The sequence below is a fragment of the Pelobates fuscus genome, chromosome 9 (genome assembly GCF_036172605.1).
Source record: "Pelobates fuscus isolate aPelFus1 chromosome 9, aPelFus1.pri, whole genome shotgun sequence".
Classification (NCBI taxonomy): Eukaryota; Metazoa; Chordata; class Amphibia; order Anura; family Pelobatidae; genus Pelobates; species Pelobates fuscus.
In genome coordinates this window covers 159,652,582-159,672,578 of record NC_086325.1, presented here as the reverse complement: position 1 = coordinate 159,672,578, position 19,997 = coordinate 159,652,582, and the positions used below count along the sequence as shown (strand labels likewise).

The 19,997-nt window shown below is 42.3% G+C and overlaps 1 protein-coding gene across 2 annotated transcripts in view; it reads left to right on the top strand.

The window, feature by feature from the left end:
* The window catches only part of GPSM1 (G protein signaling modulator 1), a 186,753-nt gene that overhangs the window by 26,880 nt on the left and 139,876 nt on the right, over window positions 1-19,997 (top strand). Inside the window, exon 1 of one of the 2 annotated variants that reach the window (XM_063432878.1) lies at window positions 16,223-16,298. The exons of the other annotated variant lie outside the window; for it this stretch is intronic. Coding sequence (XP_063288948.1) covers window positions 16,243-16,298 — 56 coding nt within the window. The 5' untranslated portion in view covers window positions 16,223-16,242. Of the gene's footprint in view, window positions 1-16,222; window positions 16,299-19,997 lie in introns of those variants that run through there. 2 annotated transcript variants of the gene reach the window in all.

Sequence of the window (19,997 nt, the reverse complement as noted above, 5' to 3'; positions counted from 1 at the left end):
ATGTCTGAGTGTATAACAGAGCTCCACAGCAATGATACTCCCAGTAATGTGTCTGAGTGTATAACAGAGCTCCACGGCAATAATACTCCCAGTACTGTGTCTGAGTGTATAACAGAGCTCCACAGCAATAATACTCCCAGTAATGTCTGAGTGTATAACAGAGCTCCACAGCAATAATACTCCCAGTAATGTCTGAGTGTATAACAGAGCTCCACAGCAATAATACTCCCAGTAATGTGTCTGAGTGTATAACAGAGCTCCACAGCAATGATACTCCCAGTAATGTGTCTGAGTGTATAACAGAGCTCCACGGCAATAATACTCCCAGTACTGTGTCTGAGTGTATAACAGAGCTCCACAGCAATAATACTCCCAGTAATGTCTGAGTGTATAACAGAGCTCCACAGCAATAATACTCCCAGTAATGTCTGAGTGTATAACAGAGCTCCACAGCAATAATACTCCCAGTAATGTCTGAGTGTATAACAGAGATCCACAGCAATAATACTCCCAGTAATGTCTGAGTGTATAACAGAGCTCCACAGCAATAATACTCCCAGTAATGTGTCTGAGCGTATAACAGAGCCCCACAGCAATAATACTCCCAGTAATGTGTCTGAGCGTATAACAGAGCCCCACAGCAATAATACTCCCAGTAATGTGTCTGAATGTATAACAGAGCTCCACAGCAATAATACTCCCAGTAATGTGTCTGAATGTATAACAGAGCCCCACAGCAATAATACTCCCAGTAATGTGTCTGAATGTATAACAGAGCTCCACAGCAATAATACTCCCAGTAATGTGTCTGAGTGTATAACAGAGCTCCACAGCAATAATACTCCCAGTAATGTGTCTGAGTATATCACAGAGCCCCACAGCAATAATACTCCCAGTAATGTCTGAGTGTATAACAGAGCTCCACAGCAATAATACTCCCAGTAATGTGTCTGAGTGTATAACAGAGCTCCACAGCAATAATACTCCCAGTAATGTGTCTGAGTGTGTAACAGAGCTCCACAGCAATAATACTCCCAGTAATGTGTCTGAGTGTATAACAGAGCTCCACAGTAATAATACTCCCAGTAATGTCTGAGTGTATAACAGAGCTCCACAGCAATAATACTCCCAGTAATGTCTGAGTGTATAACAGAGCTCCACAGCAATAATACTCCCAGTAATGTGTCTGAGCGTATAACAGAGCCCCACAGCAATAATACTCCCAGTAATGTGTCTGAGCGTATAACAGAGCCCCACAGCAATAATACTCCCAGTAATGTGTCTGAATGTATAACAGAGCTCCACAGCAATAATACTCCCAGTAATGTGTCTGAATGTATAACAGAGCCCCACAGCAATAATACTCCCAGTAATGTGTCTGAATGTATAACAGAGCCCCACAGCAATAATACTCCCAGTAATGTGTCTGAGTGTATAACAGAGCTCCACAGCAATAATACTCCCAGTAATGTGTCTGAGTGTATAACAGAGCTCCACAGCAACAATACTCCCAGTAATGTCTGAGTGTATAACAGAGCTCCACAGCAATAATACTCCCAGTAATGTGTCTGAGTGTATAACAGAGCTCCACAGCAATAATACTCCCAGTAATGTGTCTGAGTGTATAACAGAGCTCCACAGCAATAATACTCCCAGTAATGTGTCTGAGTGTATAACAGAGCTCCACAGCAATAATACTCCCAGTAATGTGTCTGAGTATATCACAGAGTCCCACAGCAATAATACTCCCAGTAATGTCTGAGTGTGTAACAGAGCTCCACAGCAATAATACTCCCAGTAATGTGTCTGAGTGTGTAACAGAGCTCCACAGCAATAATACTCCCAGTAATGTCTGAATATATAACAGAGCTCCACAGTAATAATACTCCCAGTAATGTGTCTGAGTGAATAACAGAGCTCCACAGCAATAATGCTCCCAGTAATGTGTCTGAGGGTATAACAGAGCTCCACAGCAATAATGCTCCCAGTAATGTGTCTGAGTGTATAACAGAGCTCCACAGCAATAATACTCCCAGTAATGTGTCTGAGTGTATAACAGAGCTCCACAGCTATAATACTCCCAGTAATGTGTCTGAGTGTATAACAGAGTTCCACAGCAACAATACTCCCAGTAATGTCTGAGTGTATAACAGAGCTCCACAGCAATAATACTCCCAGTAATGTGTCTGAGTGTATAACAGAGCTCCACAGCAATAATACTCCCAGTAATGTGTCTGAGTGTATAACAGAGCTCCACAGCAATAATACTCCCAGTAATGTGTCTGAGTGTATAACAGAGCTCCACAGCAATAATACTCCCAGTAATGTGTCTGAGTATATCACAGAGCCCCACAGCAATAATACTCCCAGTAATGTCTGAGTGTGTAACAGAGCTCCACAGCAATAATACTCCCAGTAATGTGTCTGAGTGTGTAACAGAGCTCCACAGCAATAATACTCCCAGTAATGTCTGAATATATCACAGAGCTCCACAGTAATAATACTCCCAGTAATGTGTCTGAGTGAATAACAGAGCTCCACAGCAATAATGCTCCCAGTAATGTGTCTGAGTGTGTAACAGAGCTCCACAGCAATAATACTCCCAGTAATGTCTGAATATATAACAGAGCTCCACAGTAATAATACTCCCAGTAATGTGTCTGAGTGAATAACAGAGCTCCACAGCAATAATACTCCCAGTAATGTGTCTGAGTGTATAACAGAGCTCCACAGCAATAATACTCCCAGTAATGTGTCTGAGTGTGTAACAGAGCTCCACAGCAATAATACTCCCAGTAATGTCTGAATATATAACAGAGCTCCACAGTAATAATACTCCCAGTAATGTGTCTGAGTGAATAACAGAGCTCCACAGCAATAATACTCCCAGTAATGTGTCTTTAAACTACAATAAGTGTGTTTAGAAATCAGTCTGTGTAAATAAGATACATTGTTCTTGTTCTAAATCACATTTTAGTTCCATTAATCAATAGGTCATGAAGTCATCTCAAATATCCCGAGACACCCCCTGATCAGACCACACCTCCACCACACCCCCTGAAAGGAAGGTCCCCCGTTCTGGCCATTAAAAGTGTCGTAAGGTATTTTTAAATTACTGTATCAAAAACTAGATAAATTGTGGGTGACCTATAAATAATGTTATCAAACTGAATGAATTATCATTTCTTAGAAATAAACAAATAGAAAGAACGGCCCACAGTGCTAGCAGTTCATTTCCTAAAATAAAATCTCCCCGTTAATGGGGATTGGGCAAACATTTTAAAGCTGCAGGTGTTGACATAATGGTGAGATGGTAACAGCCTTAAGTGATTGTATAATCCTTTATTTCCTTGTTTCCATGGTGATCACATTACTTTCCGTTTCTTTACATTTTTACCTAATCGTATTTTTTCTAAAGATTGTAAATCCATTCTGTGTCATTCACACATCCTGTTTAAGTGATATTGAAGGAACACTTCAAACACAATAATTAGCAATACCACAGCAAACTCTTGTTACCGTAACGACAACAGCACACTGTAGTGGATAGGGTGCATAGAGTGTTCCTTTAACCTTTAAAAGTTAAAGTCCTGTTGCAGCATGTACAAATTAAAACCATCTCATATGGTTGAGGATACTTTACACTGCCACCAGCCAGTCGTGAAGGCAGGAAAAAACACTTACAGTATCAGAGCGTATGCATGGATTGGTAATCACTGGCGTCTGTCAGCAAAGTGGCAACTGGACATTCTGTCACTCCTGCAGTAAAGACTGCATGGCGCCGTGCTATTAAAGGACCACTATAGGCACCCAGATCACTTCAGCTTAATGAAGTGGTCTGGGTGCCAGGCCCATTTAGGATTAACCCTTTCTGCTGTAAACATAGCAGTTTCAGAGAAACTGCTATGTTTACCTTAGGGTTAATCCAGCCTCTAGTGGCTGTCTCATTGAGAGGCGCTTCCGCGCTTCTCACTGTGATTTTCACAGTGAGAAGACGCTTGCGTCCATAGGAAAGCATTGAGAATGCTTTCCTATGGACTGGCTGAATGCGCGCGCGGCTCTTGCCGCGCATGTGCATTCAGCCGATGACGGGGAAAGGAGGCGGAGAGTCTCCACCGCCGAGGGAGCCCGGCGCTGGAAAAAGGTAAGTGATTTAACCCCTTCCTACCCCTAGAGCCCGGTGGGAGTGGGACCCTAAGGGTGGGGGGGGGGGACCTAGAGACCCTATAGTGCCACGACAGTGTGAAAATCACCAATAAATTGTGTTGATTGACCTTTTTTTTAAAATGTATTTTAATGTCTTATCAATTGACCTCACAATCCAGTTCGGTCCTGGCACAGTCAAGGCACAAATTGCATGTTTATGCTTTCTCTATTCTGAGTTCCAGTTGCAAAGAATAGAGCTTATATCAGCGATTGGCAAGATGGATGCTCCCACTGTCAGGATAAAGTTAAATACAGCACGTTAAAATAGACTTAAAAAAAATCTGTAAAAAAAAATAAAATAAAAATCTTTTTTTTTTTTTTTTTTGTCAATCTGTATTTTATTGAGGCATAATAGTTGGGATACAGAATAAGAAGAGGGAAATGTGCATTTAGAATACAGTACAGGGTTCGATAACAATGGTAACTAACATTTCCATAGTATTCGTGCCTCTATTTTTTATTTTTTTTTATACAATATGGTTTAACGTCGACAAGTAAACGAAACATAAAATAATATCAGTGAAATCAAGTTGGGTGCATGCTGGTCAGCAATAGTGAGTATTTCGATCGAATAGGTACATTAGCTCAAAGGTAATATATATGTTGGATGTCGTCGCTTTTTCAAAAAATTACAAAGACAAGAGTAGGTACACGTTCGTCATTGCTATTATAAAGTGAGATTATAACACCAGGATTTAAACATATGCAGACTTGGTAAGACTATCTAGTGGTATACGGCATGTAAGTTTCAGCATTATTGGGTACACAGAGAAATTATAACGTTTATACGCGGCGGAACATAAGAACTAACTACGTGTATCTAAGCAAGGTGAGTTGGTTACGTTAACCCAGTTGAGCATTTAGTAGTTAAATTATGGATTAAAGGACCACTCTAGTGCCAGGAAAACATACTCGTTTTCCTGGCACTAGAGTACCCTGAGGGTGCCCCCACCCTCAGGGACCCCCTCCCGCCGGGCTCTGGAGAGAGGAAGGGGTTAAACTTACCTCTTTTTCCAGCGCCGGGCGGGGAGCTTTCCTCCTCCTCTCCATCTTGATCGCGACGTCATCGGCGGAATGCGCATGCGCGGCAGGAGCCGCGCTCGCATTCAGCCGGTCGCATAGGAAAGCATTTACAATGCTTTCCTATGGACGCTTGCGTGCTCTCACTGTGATTTTCACAGTGAGAAGCACGCAAGCGCCTCTAGCGGCTGTCAATGAGACAGCCACTAGAGGATTTGGAGGCTGGATTAACCCTCATTATAAACATAGCAGTTTCTCTGAAACTGCTATGTTTATAAAAAAAAGGGTTAATCCTAGAGGTACCTGGCACCCAGACCACTTCATTAAGCTGAAGTCGTCTGGGTGCCTAGAGTGGTCCTTTAAACTCGCATATACGAGTGGGTTTAGTGATGTCAAACGCTTATGGTGCGTGTTAGGCACGAGAACAATATGATAGATACTGGCTAATGATACCTAGGCTATGACATAGTTCGTTACTGACAGTTGCATTTCCTAACCATTACGGCCTGGACTCTTACTGTGCCTCAGCTGCAGGAACACACCTATGGTCAACATAAAACATGCTTGTTAGTCTTAGAACATTCTACAACTTGTAGTCTGCATAGCTGATTAGTGAGATGGTCAGGCATTGCTCTAGTCTAGTTAGGCCTGGACTAAATGACTATTATGCTAGCCTTAGAGTATAAATCCCACATATGTATAAGTTGTGTAGTAACAAAATTATAAACGTTCAAAGTAAATCGCAGGTTAAAGATAAGTAAGTCTTTGATGCTTCTGCCTCAGTTCAAGACATATATTAGACATGCTGCAAAGAGGAAGGCCTCTTGAACTGTGATGCAAATGAACGAAAACTTCGGTGGTATGAAGAACGTGTAGTTAAAAATGAGTATGCTTAGGTAAAAAGAGTTCTCACATACATGCCCGGGCACAGGCTATGAGAGATTTTGTGGGTCAGTTCCTGAGAGGTCAGCCGACGCCCAATCTGGAGGCTGTAGGTACCCGTCTGGTGGGCTCATTGGGGCTGATTGCTGACCAGGGTGCAACCGATTGCCCTCTCCCACTCTTGGCTCGTCGTGAGGCCGGCGTCTCGTAGCCCTGGTCTCGGGGATCTGTGCCGTTGCTGTGCGCCACCGGGCTTCCTTCCCCAATGTGTGCCATGCTTGCTGTGTTGCTGCCGCTAATCCAGCGGCCGCTGGTACGTGGGTATTTGCCAGGCTTGGGTCCCGCTCCCGGTGTCGGTCGCGGTGGAGCGGAGCTGCGTCGGTCCGGGGGTGGGAATCCTCCCTTGCCCCGGGTCTGTAGGAGAGCTGGTGCTTGTGGTCCACGAGCCTGGGAGCCTGTGTGGTCCAGGGTCGCCCCATAAGGGGTGGTGCGGTAAGATGTGTGTAGTCGCTTACGTGGTCGCTGAACTGCTTTCCGCCTGTGTGGCCTGCACCGTCGGGTCAAACCCTGTGTTGCTCTCTTTGCTGTGGGACTTCGGAGTGTGGGTTGTGGCATTGCCCTGGTAAGAGTCCCCAAACCTCCGTCCGCCGCTGGCTCCAACCTTAGTAGGCGTTTGTCGGCGCGGGATTTCACGTTGCATGCAAGCCTCCAATTTTGCCCAGAATCTGTCGAAGATTTTATCAATAGAGTCACTCGAGCAGGCTTTTGTTACTGCCCTGTTAGTTTGGTGCCATCGCTTAACTGACACGCTCGTGTCAGGGTGAGCCACCATCTTGTGGGTGTCCAACCCCATTTTGTGTAGGGGGTTCGCTGCGTCCATCGTTTGGTGTGGAAGTCGGAGCACCCTGTCCGGTGGGGACCGAGATCTCCCCCATCGGTCCATAGGGGGGGGGGGGGTGAATGTGGTCTGCACGCTCGGTACGGTTGGCAACTGGCGGGAAGGCGGCCGTCCGTCCCCCGTGCCTCTGCTAGGCCTCATATCGCCACTGCGGTTTTCTGCCGAGTTCAGCGATGTGAAAGGTACCGGCAGGTCAGTAGGAGCCTCCTCTGTACGTTGAGCCCAATTGCAGGTGGATTCCAGCAAGCGGGTTAAAGATATTCGCAGGTTTTGGGCTCACACTGCAGGAGCTCAGGGAATGTGCGACTGGTCTGCTAGCTGTCCAAAAATCAATTTTTAATATTAAAAAAAATATATATATTAAATAATTTGAAAAGCTCATTCAAAAACATTAATACAAGGCCTGATACTCCCAAGATAATCTTTGTGATTCCTCCAGGCCTGTGAAGCATCACAGATCAACGCACAGGAATCAGAACCGACCCATAAAACAATTCCGTCAAAAGCTTTATTTAAAGCCCCTATACTCCTGATTGGGAGGGGGGGGGGGGGGGGGAATAATGCACTGATTGTGTACAGAGCTCTCTTTCTTATTAAACTGATAAACTAGGGATTTCTTTTTAATTGAATAAAAATCAGCTGCCGGGGCCGATATTGCTTTGTAGCATCGATGTCTTTGCTGTCTAGCGGTTATAATGTTTCCAGAATACTTGATTAACTGCTGGTGTTTCTACTGTTACAAGTAAACATGCAGCCATTCTGTTCAGTCACATGTACAAAACACAGTGCGTACGAAAGCCAAGAAAGCATATGGTAAAGTTCATTAACAGCCACCCACATACACGCACATGTCCTAATCTTCGGAAGCAAGCCAGATTGAATCAAATGTTACTGTAGGCTTCATTCTATCTCACGACTCCGATACAGTCTGCCAAATCACGTTTATGTATGTGATCCCCAAACAGTGTTAAAGAGACACCTTAATAGAATGTGTCACCCAGTTTACCGTTTCAATACAGTTAATTGAAGCGGTCAGAGTGAACACTACTTCCTATCCAGATTGTGTGTGTATAAAGGACTTTATCTTGATCGTTGTGTTAAGAAAAATCTATTCACATTTTATCTAACTGCGTGGCTTCGAACAATTGTATAACTGAGTGTTTGAGTTACTCTGTATATTTTTCAGATCAACTGTAAAAATTGTGTTTAATATTCATCAGATTGTTAATTAGCATTAAGCGTGTGCTGTACGTATTACGTCTGCTTTCCAGGCTGAGTTCATTGTGTGCGTTACAATACAAAGGGACTCCTATTCCAATAAATCCTCTTGTGTGTTTACATTCATTTAAAAAGGCTTCTATTCTTCTGAAAAGATTTCAATGACGTGTGCTGATACTGAATATGACAGAACTTTTTGATCTTTCAGCACCCTTTAAAAGAAAAAAGAAAAGCTGTATAAAACACAAAGGGTACCTTTTTATCAAGGACGTTTTTGAAAAACGTCCCGCAGTTGGCACGTTTTTTTTGTGCTTTAAAAAAAAAATAAAAATTGAAACTTGTGTTATGAAAACACTAAGGAGATCTCTTTTGCCGCAGAAACATCATCGTTGTACCACTATCTTGTGTCTGTCAGGAGAGATGGTTGTTCTGCTCTCTGTGTCACTGTTGTATTCTCAACAGATGAGAGAGAAGCAAAATTGTGGCCTGTGAAAGATTCTAACATATGGCTGTTGGTTACAATTTAGCAAGAGGGGCATTGTGCATGAGTACTGCACCATTGTGCATGCATACTCCTTGCTTTTACTGCAATCCTGATTGAACCCCTGCATATACCCACCGTTGTTGACCCTACAAAACTCATTGAAAAGGGCGGCTGTAAGGATGGGAAAGAACTTTCAATCAGAAACACCATATTGTACCATGAATATAAGATAAGTTAATCTAAGATAATTTCCAGATTCGTACATACACGACAAGAAACGCGGAAGCTGACTTTTATCGTTTATTTATATATTTCTGGGGAAGAAGACATCTCTCACATGGATTAAATTGAATTCCTGTCAAAATTGAAACACGCCACACAATTAGGGGATTATTCACTAAACTCCAATTTGCAGCATTTTGAAATTTAATGGTAAAATATGGGCTGAAATATCCAAACCTTTTGCCCAATTGTTGACATCCAGATTTAAATTCACTAAAATTCAACGTTTAGCCAATAGGCCCTAAATGTTTACCGATGATTTTATAAATATGTATAAATCCCCCTCTTGTTGTAGAGCGCCGCGGAATAAGCTAGCGGTATATAAATACCAATAATAATGGATAAACATATATTTCATGGATCAGACAACTGCTGACATGGCAAATGCAAATTAACCCCTCTCCTTCCAATCCTGGGGGGTTAGTTTATTTCTGTACAGCAAAAGGTTAAATCATTCCCTACCTAGCTCCCCCCTACATACACTCTCTGTATTAAAGTAGAGAAAGGATTAAGAGCAGACAGGGTGCTGTTACTATGTTGCTGTGTCTCTCTCACTGTGGTAATGGTGAAATGATCTTGTGTTACCTCCTGTAGACCTGCGTTTTTCGTTTGGGATGCTGTGGCAGTCATTGCTTGTAATTGAATTTTGTGTGGGAAGTGTCTGATTTTGTTGTAGAGACTCTGTTTGCAAACTGATGCGTAAGTTGCCCGTAGCGGGGAAGGAAGGAAGGATATGTTTCTCGCCAAGAAAGGGTATTTCATGACAATCAGAAGTCCGTTAATACTATTTAACGATAATAGGAAAGGTTGTCTGTGTTTTTATTGACCCTCTGTGCGTCCTCGTATACCCGGCTTCCTGATTCCTCAACGTGGTGTGTTGCTGAATATTCCAGATACGACTTTCATTAACGACAATTTAAATAGAAAATATAATTTATTATGACTTTAATGGGAAGCTGCTCTGTGAAAGACTTCCCTCTCATTCACTTGTGTTTAATTGGTTTAACCCCTTAAGGACCAAACTTCCGGAATAAAAGGGAATCATGACATGTCAGACATGTCATGTGTCCTTAAGGGGTTAAAGGGACACTATAGTCACCAAAACAACTTTAGCTTAATGAAGCAGTTTCGGTGTGTAGATCATACCCCTGCAGTCTCACTGCTCAATCCTCTGCCATTTAGGAGTTAAATCACTTTGTTTACCCAGCCTTAGTAACACCTAAGACTGTGACTTACACAGCTTTTCTAACCACTTCCTGTAAAGAGTCAGCTAATGTTTACACTTCCTTTATTGCCCAGTCTGTTAAGAATTTTAGAATTCTGTATCTTGTGCTCTGTTCATAGCCTTCTAGAGCTTCATTAGCCCCTGCATATGCATAAAGTACAATTTACAGAGCAGGTGATAAAAACTTCTAAAGTAAGCTAATATCTGAAAATGAAACCTTTTTTGTTATGCAGGCTGTATGAGTCACAGCCAGGAGAGGTGTGGCTAGTGATTCACAAACCAAAAGAACAGTGAGACTACAGGGGCAGGATGTATACACCAAAACTGTTATATTAAGCTAAAGTGGTTTTAATGCATATAGCATCCATTTAACAGCAAATCACTTGCATGCATAGTTTACCTGTTTTATGTTGGCGCCTCGTTCTGCAAAGTTTTTTCAATTTCTCCCAATTGGCACATTCAGATTTTGTTACATTTGCAGTAAATGTTTAATTTGTTTTCTTTCTGAAGGCCAAGTGCTCCATCTCGAACAACCATTCCATTTGGAGAAGCGTTGTAGTGTATTTCTGTAGCAGCTAAACAATAGCCTACAGCTTTACTGGAAAACTAAGGTGCTCCACTTCAACCTATTGTACATCACTCTAGAATATGTTGGTGCTATATAAATTGGTTTTCAGCTGGAAATCCCTAATCTACGAACAGATTGCCTGGATATAATATATGGGCTTAGTTAGTAAACGGAATTTGTACGAATAAATAAGGTCATTTTAAATTACATGTCACAATCTCTCCCAGAATAAGTAGCATTTCCAGTGCTCCCACAACTCTGTATTAATTCATTTCAAATTTCCACTACAGATTAAGGATGTCCCAAATGTAAACCCCAATTGTCTGTAGTATGCATACATTCCAAGTGTCCCTATTTGGGAGGGATAGTCCCTATTTTGGGCCCAAATTCCTCTGTCCCTCTTTTCTCTCCTAATGTCCCTCTTTTCTAGGACCTCCATATTATTGGTGTTTCTGAGTGTATAACAGAGCTCCACAGCAATAATACTCCCAGTAATGTGTCTGACTGTATAACAGAGCTCCACGGCAGTAATACTCCCAGTAATGTGTCTGAGTGTATAACAGAGCTCCACAGCAATAATACTCCCAGTGATGTGTCTGAGTGTATAACAGAGCTCCACAGCAATAATACTCCCAGTAATGTGTCTTTAAACTTCAATAAATGTGTTTAGAAATCAGTCTGTATAAATAGGATACATTGTTCTTATTATAAATTACATTTTAGTTGAACAAATTATTAGTAAGTAACATTTTCTGATGACAGCCTCACCCCTGACCAGCCCCCCACTCACACCTCTAAAATGAAAGTGTCGCTCTCTGTCAATATGAAATGTTGGGAGGTGTGAGTACGTATTTATGGCAAGGAAGCAAATCTGCAAATAGCACAAGCCTATTGTGTCTTCGCGTCTTACCGTGCGGCCTGTGTCCGTTCATTGCATGCACTTGAAATGATCGGAAGATTTTGCGCGATTCTTCAAAGACTCTGGTTTTGTACTCTTGTGCACAAGTAAAAGTGCTCCTGCGACGCAGTAATGGTGGACTTCGTGTGTCGGAACGTGAAGTAGAAGCTAAGCCAAAAATTGTGGTGATAAAGGAGCTTTCCATTAGTATATCTCCCTTCCTCTTCTCCGTTTGGACGCCATCTTGCGAACACACTTGCCACCATTTTTATTTATTTGTAAAAACGGGTAAGACTCTAGAAGTGACAATGCCAACAATTGAGTAAAGTGTTATGTATACTAAAGTTAATGCTCAGAAACTGGGGTGTCTGCCTGTACTAATATGACTACAGTTTGTCAGATCTATACATATAATAATAATAATAATAATAAAATATTGTGTAATGGACTATGAATGCAGAATGCAGACATGACCGCTGCGTATTGTAAGGGAAAGTGTTAACAACTATGACTAACAGAGTTATTTACCAACGTGAGAATTCAAAGTGAATTTCAAATTTAAGGCGAGACTAGTCAAACTAACTAGTCCGATATACTTTTAGTTTGGCTACTGGTCCTTAAATTTATTTTGAATTTATTTTGACTTCTGTCTTCAGAGGATAGGCCTGCAAGTGATATAATATCAGTTCATTGCTTGTTTAATACATTTTTCTGACTTGTGATCAGTGCAGAAAAAAAAAAACTAACTACACATTTTAATTGCTTTATCACCATAATCTATGGAGTTACATGTATGGTCGAAAAAAAAAAGATATGTTACAAGCTCCTTTGTATGTATGTATGTATTGCTGATATTTGACATTTTGCATTTTTTTTGGCCTACAATTTGCATAGTTGTTGTCATATTAAAGGTTTAGTGAAAAAAAAATTAAGATTTTGTCAAAAGCCAAGTCCTACATGAAAAAGGAAAGACAAAAAGGGAATTGGGGGCACACCCAGAACATACATTTGCACATGCATAAAATGTAAAACTGTATTTTTGTGTGCGCTGTTCCTGAATCTGTATTCTTGAAATGAAACGATGTGATAACATTTAAAGCCTTTCCTGTTTGCCCTATACAAGTCTTATGTGTTTAGCAGCGGTTTCAGATTTGACCTTAAAATGTTTAACCCATAAACACAACAGCAGGTGCTTTATGAGGTAAAATTAGCCGCCAGTCACAGACTTGGAGGGAAATAATCTGGTATTTTAAATGGGAGAAAAATGGACACTCCAGGCTCCTAACATCATGCCCCACATGGTTTTGATGTACTAAAGGGATAGTGTCCAGTGAAATGCTTCTCACGGAGATCCATTGTTGGACCTTCGACGCCAGCGCTGCGGGTGCGCCAGTCAGCTTCTTCTGATCGAGACGCATTGCGTCAAATTCATCTCTATCAAAAGCAATAAAGCTACACCAGGCTTGTGAGCGATGCTCACATTTAGAAGCAGTGAGATGAGTAGAGTGATCGCTCATCTCGCAGCTGAAGCCCTCCTACCTCTCGTCCCCAAGACAGAACGGAGCGGTGGCAGGAGGCAGGGAGTGTGTGCAGCAAAAAGAGGGGGGGTAGACCAGGGAGAAATAAAATTGTGTCATTTAGAGAGGCTGGGATAGGGCCACATTAGGGAGGGAGCAAATCCTGAGTCTAAGGCTCAGAGCGCGCTGACAGTGAATGTCATTTTAGCTCAGGACTCGCTAAGAGTTCCGGGCTTGCCAAGTCACGTGTGCTGGGGGTGCAAATAGCTCCTGGAACAAAAGTGTGGACTTCTGAAACCCAGTGTATACAGAATGCTTGCACCACGGACACTTCTAAAAGCAGAATTGGTCATGGAGGCTGGAGTAACCATTAAAGGGACACTATAGTCACCTGAACAACTTTAGCTTAATGAAGCAGTTTTGGTGTATAGAACATGCCCCTGCAGCCTCACTGCTCAATCCTCTGCCATTTAGGAGTTAAATCCCTTTGTTTATGTACCCTAGTCACACCTCCCTGCATGTGACTTGCACAGCCTTCCATAAACACTTCCTGTAAAGAGAGCCCTATTAAGGCTTTCTTTATTGCAAGTTCTGTTTAATTAAGATTTTCTTATCCCCTGCTATGTTAATAGCTTGCTAGACCCTGCAAGAGCCTCCTGTATGTGATTAAAGTTCAATTTAGAGATTGAGATACAATTATTTAAGGTAAATGACATCTGTTTGAAAGTGAAACCAGTTTTTTTTTTTTTTCATGCAGGCTCTGTCAATCATAGCCAGGGGAGGTGTGGCTAGGGCTGCATAAACAGAAACAAAGTGATTTAACTCCGAAATGACAGTGAATTGAGCAGTGAAATTGCAGGGGAATGATCTATACACTAAAACTGCTTTATTTAGCTAAAGTAATTTAGGAGACTATAGTGTTCCTTTAAACATTCAAGGATTCTTTAGAGCTCTGCATTGCCTTAGGAAAAAGAAAGTACGATCTGGTAAATGATTCCAATAATGGCTTCATTGTAACAATTGCTGGGAATCGTTACCTGCTCTAACCTCGTACTGGAAATTAAATATTGCAACACGTGTTGATACTGTATTATTAAATCTAAAATAATTACAGACGCCACCGAAGGAAAATAGAGATTTCCATCAATAAATTATATATTTCTTTATAATATTATATTTATTACATGATCTGCTTTTTTTTATTTTCTCTTATTGATTTCATCACTGCTTCTGTTGAAAAGCTATTCCATGTATCTACAACATTTTAATCCTGTTAGTTTTCATAATTTTACTGAAACAATGTTCCAGAAACTATATTTTCTATGTCACTTTTAGCCTCTACTACTTCCACTGGAAGGCTATTCCAGGTATCTACTACCCTTTCTATATCATTGTTACTGCTCCCACTGGAAGGCTATTCCAGGTATCTACTACCCTTTCTATATCACTGTTACTGCTCCCACTGGAAGGCTATTCCAGGTATCTACTACCCTTTCTGTATCACTGTTACTGCTCCCACTGGAAGGCCATTCCAGGTATCTACTACCCTTTCTATATCACTGTTACTGCTCCCACTGGAAAGCTATTCCAGGTATCTACTACCCTTTCTATATCACTGTTACTGCTCCCACTGGAAGGCTATTCCAGGTATCTACTACCCTTTCTATATCACTGTTACTGCTCCCACTGGAAGGCTATTCCTGGTATCTACTACCCTTTCTATATCGCTGTAAGCATTTACTGCTTCCACTGGAAGACAATTCCAGGTATCTACTACAATTTTTATTACAATTATATGGTTTGATATTACCTCTCGGTCTCCCCTACCCCAGTGTAAGTTCACACCTTCTTGTTCTGTTACTGCATAGCTTTGGAAGAATATTAACCAAAAAGGTTAATGAGGTGGCCACAAAACGATAATGAGGTGATAACACACTTAAAAGTTTGAAAGATGTTTTTGGGGAGATAAAAGGATGGAATGTTAGCGATTTAAATCTCAGCATATGGTCAGGCTGTTCTATATCCGCTTTGTCATTGCTGTGATATCAGAGATTTGGAGGATCAGAAAGGATTCAGTGCCTTTCAGATGGATAAGACCGTAATGTAAGAGACAAGCTTTTGTGACTGACCTCAGCTCAATATGATATGGACGAGTATCAAAAAATAACTTGGAGAGTTTACTGAGAAGACCCTCCATTCTTTCTTGCCCTCTGTCAAAAGACTGTCCATCTGGGCAGTAGGACCACTTCAACGAGTCTCTGATCTTATCCAGGACATCTGTCTACAGGACTCAAAGTCAGTTGAAGTCCACTTTGGAATTTGTATTATAACCTTGCCTGTGGATAGCACTGAGCTCCATTAACGGGAAAAATCGGCAGCTCTAGGAAACCTCTCGGAGAAACCGTGTATATCTTTTGACAGCTCAAGCAGACTGTGCCACTGAGAATCAGCAGAATTTTGTGATTGGTTTTGGAATACTTTGATGTGGGGCCCAGCTGGTCGCTCAAGGAAAAAAATCACCAGATAGTTTCCACCAAATAGTTTCTCTGTTTTAGGAAGAAAAAAATCGACCCACTCCCCCCCAAAATACTCTTAAAGTGACTATTCTGTTCTCTGGATAGTGTGCATGGGCCTTTCACCGGAGATGCCGTTTGTGTTCCTTGGCAATCCCAGCAGTCAATGAAGCTGAGTATATTCAATTTCTAACACACTGAGGTTTTGGAACAGAACTGCTGCCACCTGCTCGATGTCCTAGTATTACTTCTAGTATGTGTAGAAAATATCTGATTTTACTGTAGACCAGGAGCTCTGTAGAGTATGAAACTCAGGCTTGGGACCCTTCGATGAGCGGATGAATTGCCCCTGAAATCTGAGGAGGTATTGTTAGGTCAAAGACTTAATTTCTGAGATATTGTTATACGTGCTGTGCCGGTGAGATGCCAGCAGTACGAGTGAACGGTGAGGCCTCCATCCTGAGCCAAGGCGAGAAGGCGGTGTGCAGAATTGTCTACTGTGGGCCACGTCCGAAAGTCCTGCTGCTGCCCATGGCTCTAGAGCTTTGGCTATATGTCCAAAAAACCCGAAACATGCACAAGAAGAGGTGAGATAAGATTTAATGCTCTAGATTTTTTGCTCCGTGTGACCACGGATGGAGAAGGGGGGATTCTCCTAAATCTGCAGGAAAAGTGGATTATGGGAAAAAAATGGGTAAATGCTCTGCTTCTTAAAAGGTGAAATGGATAATAAAACAAAATAATAAATCTAAATTTCAAGGAAACACATACAGGAAATGTAATTTTGTTATGGACTGACAGGGTTATTTGCTAACAAAAATAACTGATTTAGAAAAGGCAGAAGTTGCACATTAACGGGACAGCTGTGCGCGCAGCCATGCTGCCCTCAAACAACCTGCGCGATATGCCACAATTCTTGGCGAGCGGCTTACTTGCTGGGAATTGTAGAACATTGGTGCGTCGTTCCATGGACGCCGCTAGCAGCAGTCGCCTATGAGTGACACGTGTTGAGGAGTGAAAAGATAAAAATAAAATTGAGTCTGAGCATTTTAAGCACAATGGCTAGAGGAATGCAGATGACGTTTTTTTTTTTTTAATTCTTTATTTTTGCAGTGCAGGTATTAGGTACAAACAGGCTTGAGGTACCCCAACGGCATTCCTCGAGCTTTGTGACATATTTCACAAGTGGGGTTAAGATAGGCAGTGCACATTTTTTATATAACAGGTACATTCGAAAACAGTAAGCTTTGGTAGGGTATGTTGCATTGAGATGTCAGTAGTTGCTGTGTCTAAGATGCTTTCCCAACCCTGCGCCGTAGAAAGCGGAGCGGTGGAGGTGTTACGAGTGGGCCCATAGTGTGGCGTGTCAGCGTATGAGGTGCCTGAGTGCGTGCTGAAGGTATAGTGCTTGTACTTGTGTTTTGGAGGTTTTAACAAAGAGATCACAACTGTTGCTTAGTGTCTGTAATGAAAGGTGATGTATGGTTACACGTTTTAAGCAGGCATATGTGAGTTCTAGTCTATTTTTCTCTGACAGGCTAGGCAGTCTGACCAAGCTAGGAGCATATGCATATTAGGTTACTCCGGCAAGTTAGGCAAACTTATGTTGAGAGAAAGTTTAAATTAGGCTATTCTGGCCAGCCAGTGAGACAGATTATGCTAAAAAAAAAAAACCACAAAAACAAACAAAAAAAACCCAAACAAACAAAAAAAGAAAAAAACACACATTTATATCTTGGGCTATTCTGGCAGGCTAAGTAAACGCAAAATGCAAGTAAAAGCAAAACATTTATGCATTAGACCACTCTGACCGGCTAGGGAAACAGCTAGCTAAAACCAACTGTATATGCAGTTATTCTGGTGAGTCAGGAATCGTCAGTGTCCAAGTCCTGGTGGTTGTCTCCATTAATTTATCAGGGCAGGCAGGGTTTTGGTGGTAGCCTGTGGCATCCCACCCCTGCGCGTTCCGTGCCGGCCGTTAGCCCACTCCATTTCGAGGCTGGGTTGTAGAGTCCGTCGCTGCAGGGGAGACAACCGGAAAAGAGGCGTCAAAGTAGTGGTGTCGGGTGGGCTCATGCTTCTCCGATGTGCTGGAGTGTTTTGTGGGCTGAGAGGAGCTCCGTCGCTGATCGGCTGTCCGCTTGTAGTGCGGCGTCTTCATTTCTGGTCGTGGTGCGGTGTGTCGCCATCTGGGTGCAGGGTGCATCGTTATGTATGGGAGACCGGTTCCCAGATGTGTCAGAGGTTCCCGCTTCCATGCCTTGTTTTGTAGTGGGTTCTTCCGTAGTGCAGGAGCTGGCTTATTGCGGCCTTGAGCTAAGCGCTGTGCTGGAATGCCTTGGCGGGTGTTTACCGGTGGTCGTTGTGGGGTGTTGGTTTGCTTGCGCCTGGTTGCTTTGCCATGTATTGTGGGCGTCTGGGAACCACATTTTCTCATGCTGGTTTTGACGCACGTGGCATCCGCCATCTTAGGTAGGGTGCCCAGGCCGCGGATCAGGCTGCTGATGCTGCTGGGCCCAAGCTGCCTTGCTGCTTTCGGGGTCACAGGGTGGGGACCGGGATCACCCCCGCCGGCCCAGAAGGGGGGGGACAGGGCCAGGTCCTCGCCGGTCCGGTCCTCCGGCCGGGCACTGTCAGGCAGGATAGCGGGGCAGCGGCCGTCCGCACCGCTCACCCCCGAAGAAGGCCTCATCTGGAGCGGCAGTTTCTCCCCCAGAGGACTGTAACTCGGGGAGTCAGCCTCTCCCTCGGTCCAGTGGTCCCAGCACACGGAGGATCGGTGCTGTCGGTCTATTATCCCAGAATAAATCATGTTTTAAGGGCTTATATAGTTGGAAAGTGCAGGAGCTGAGGTTGCTTGCGACCATCCAGCTCGGCGGTCCGGCCCCGCCCCCGCAGATGACATTTTAATCTGACTTCAATGTAGAGATAACGTGTCTTCCTGGTAAATGCACTTAGAAGCTGACCTGTCACTTTACATTTTTTAATATAGCTGAATGATAAAAAAAAATGCTTTGCCACTGGTATTTTCTAATAATTCAGCAGTTTTTTTTAAAAGAGATTTCAAATAAAACATTTTCTGTTTCCCGTCTCTTGTGTTTAGAATCCATATCCCAGCCTGCACCTGTTACATGCTCCCTGAGAGAATGCTCTATTTTTATTTTATTCTTTTTTAGTTTGCTCATTAATTGTGTGAGTAGCGATAATTTATTCATTTTTTCAACATATTTATTTTTTAAATAATTTGATTTGTTTTTTTATTTTACTTACCCTTTAAGTGCAGGAGACAAGCCAAGCACCTGGCAAACAATGTATTGAGCGCATCTTTGGCACTCTAAGGGTTCATAATAGATAAAGCCATCGCATCCTTGAAATTTACTAAACTGACTCACTAAATCATTCAAACTCCCCTATAATTACACCTGTGTCACCTGAACCAATTTAGTTTTTCTAGCTCATAGCAAGGATTGACAAGGAGTCAAGATGGAGGTGCCCAGGATAGAGCTAAATACAGCAGTGCGGTTTTCTATTCTTAATTTTATTTTTAAGAGCTCACAAACACACATTTACTAAACGTAGGGAAAAAGTAAACCTTGCAATAGAAATCCTGGGAAATGACGATACCACTTTAAATTTTTTTTTTTTACAAAAATTAAAAAGCCTCTATGCAGTTTCTTATGACCTCGTAATTGACATAAATAATTTTTTTTCACAGATCTGATAGAATGAGTAAAAAAAAAAAAAAAAAAAAGCCACTCTGGAAATTCTGTCTCGGTCAGCTGAGGGGTTGCATCGTTTCCTAGTTTGCCACAGAATTCCAGCAGTGAATATGCTTTTCCCAGTCGCTCTTGGTTTGCTATAATTGGTCTCAGCGTGGAGCTGGTAGCGATATCTAGTAATGATTCATCCGGCTTATCCGCAAACAGACAAATATCTGAAAACTCTCTTACGAGGCGAATCGCCAAGCGTAATCTGTCATTTTCGAGACGCTCCCTGCTTTTCTGTCTCCTAATGATAAATAGTCTACTTTTGTAAATCTAAAACTCGTCAATCCACAGTCTCTCCAGGCTCCGTCGAGTGTGAAAGTCAGGATTGTTAGTTTTCCGATGGCACTACAGGGACATAAAAATGGCACGTACCGTAATCTTTATTTCTTTCTTGTCCGTATTAATATTCCTGCTTCGTGGCTGTTGGCTGGACTAGCGACCTTTCATGGCATCATTCTGATACGAAATGTATGTGCTTAGATAGAGGTAGGCAATGTTTGTGTGTTTATTTTTTTTAAA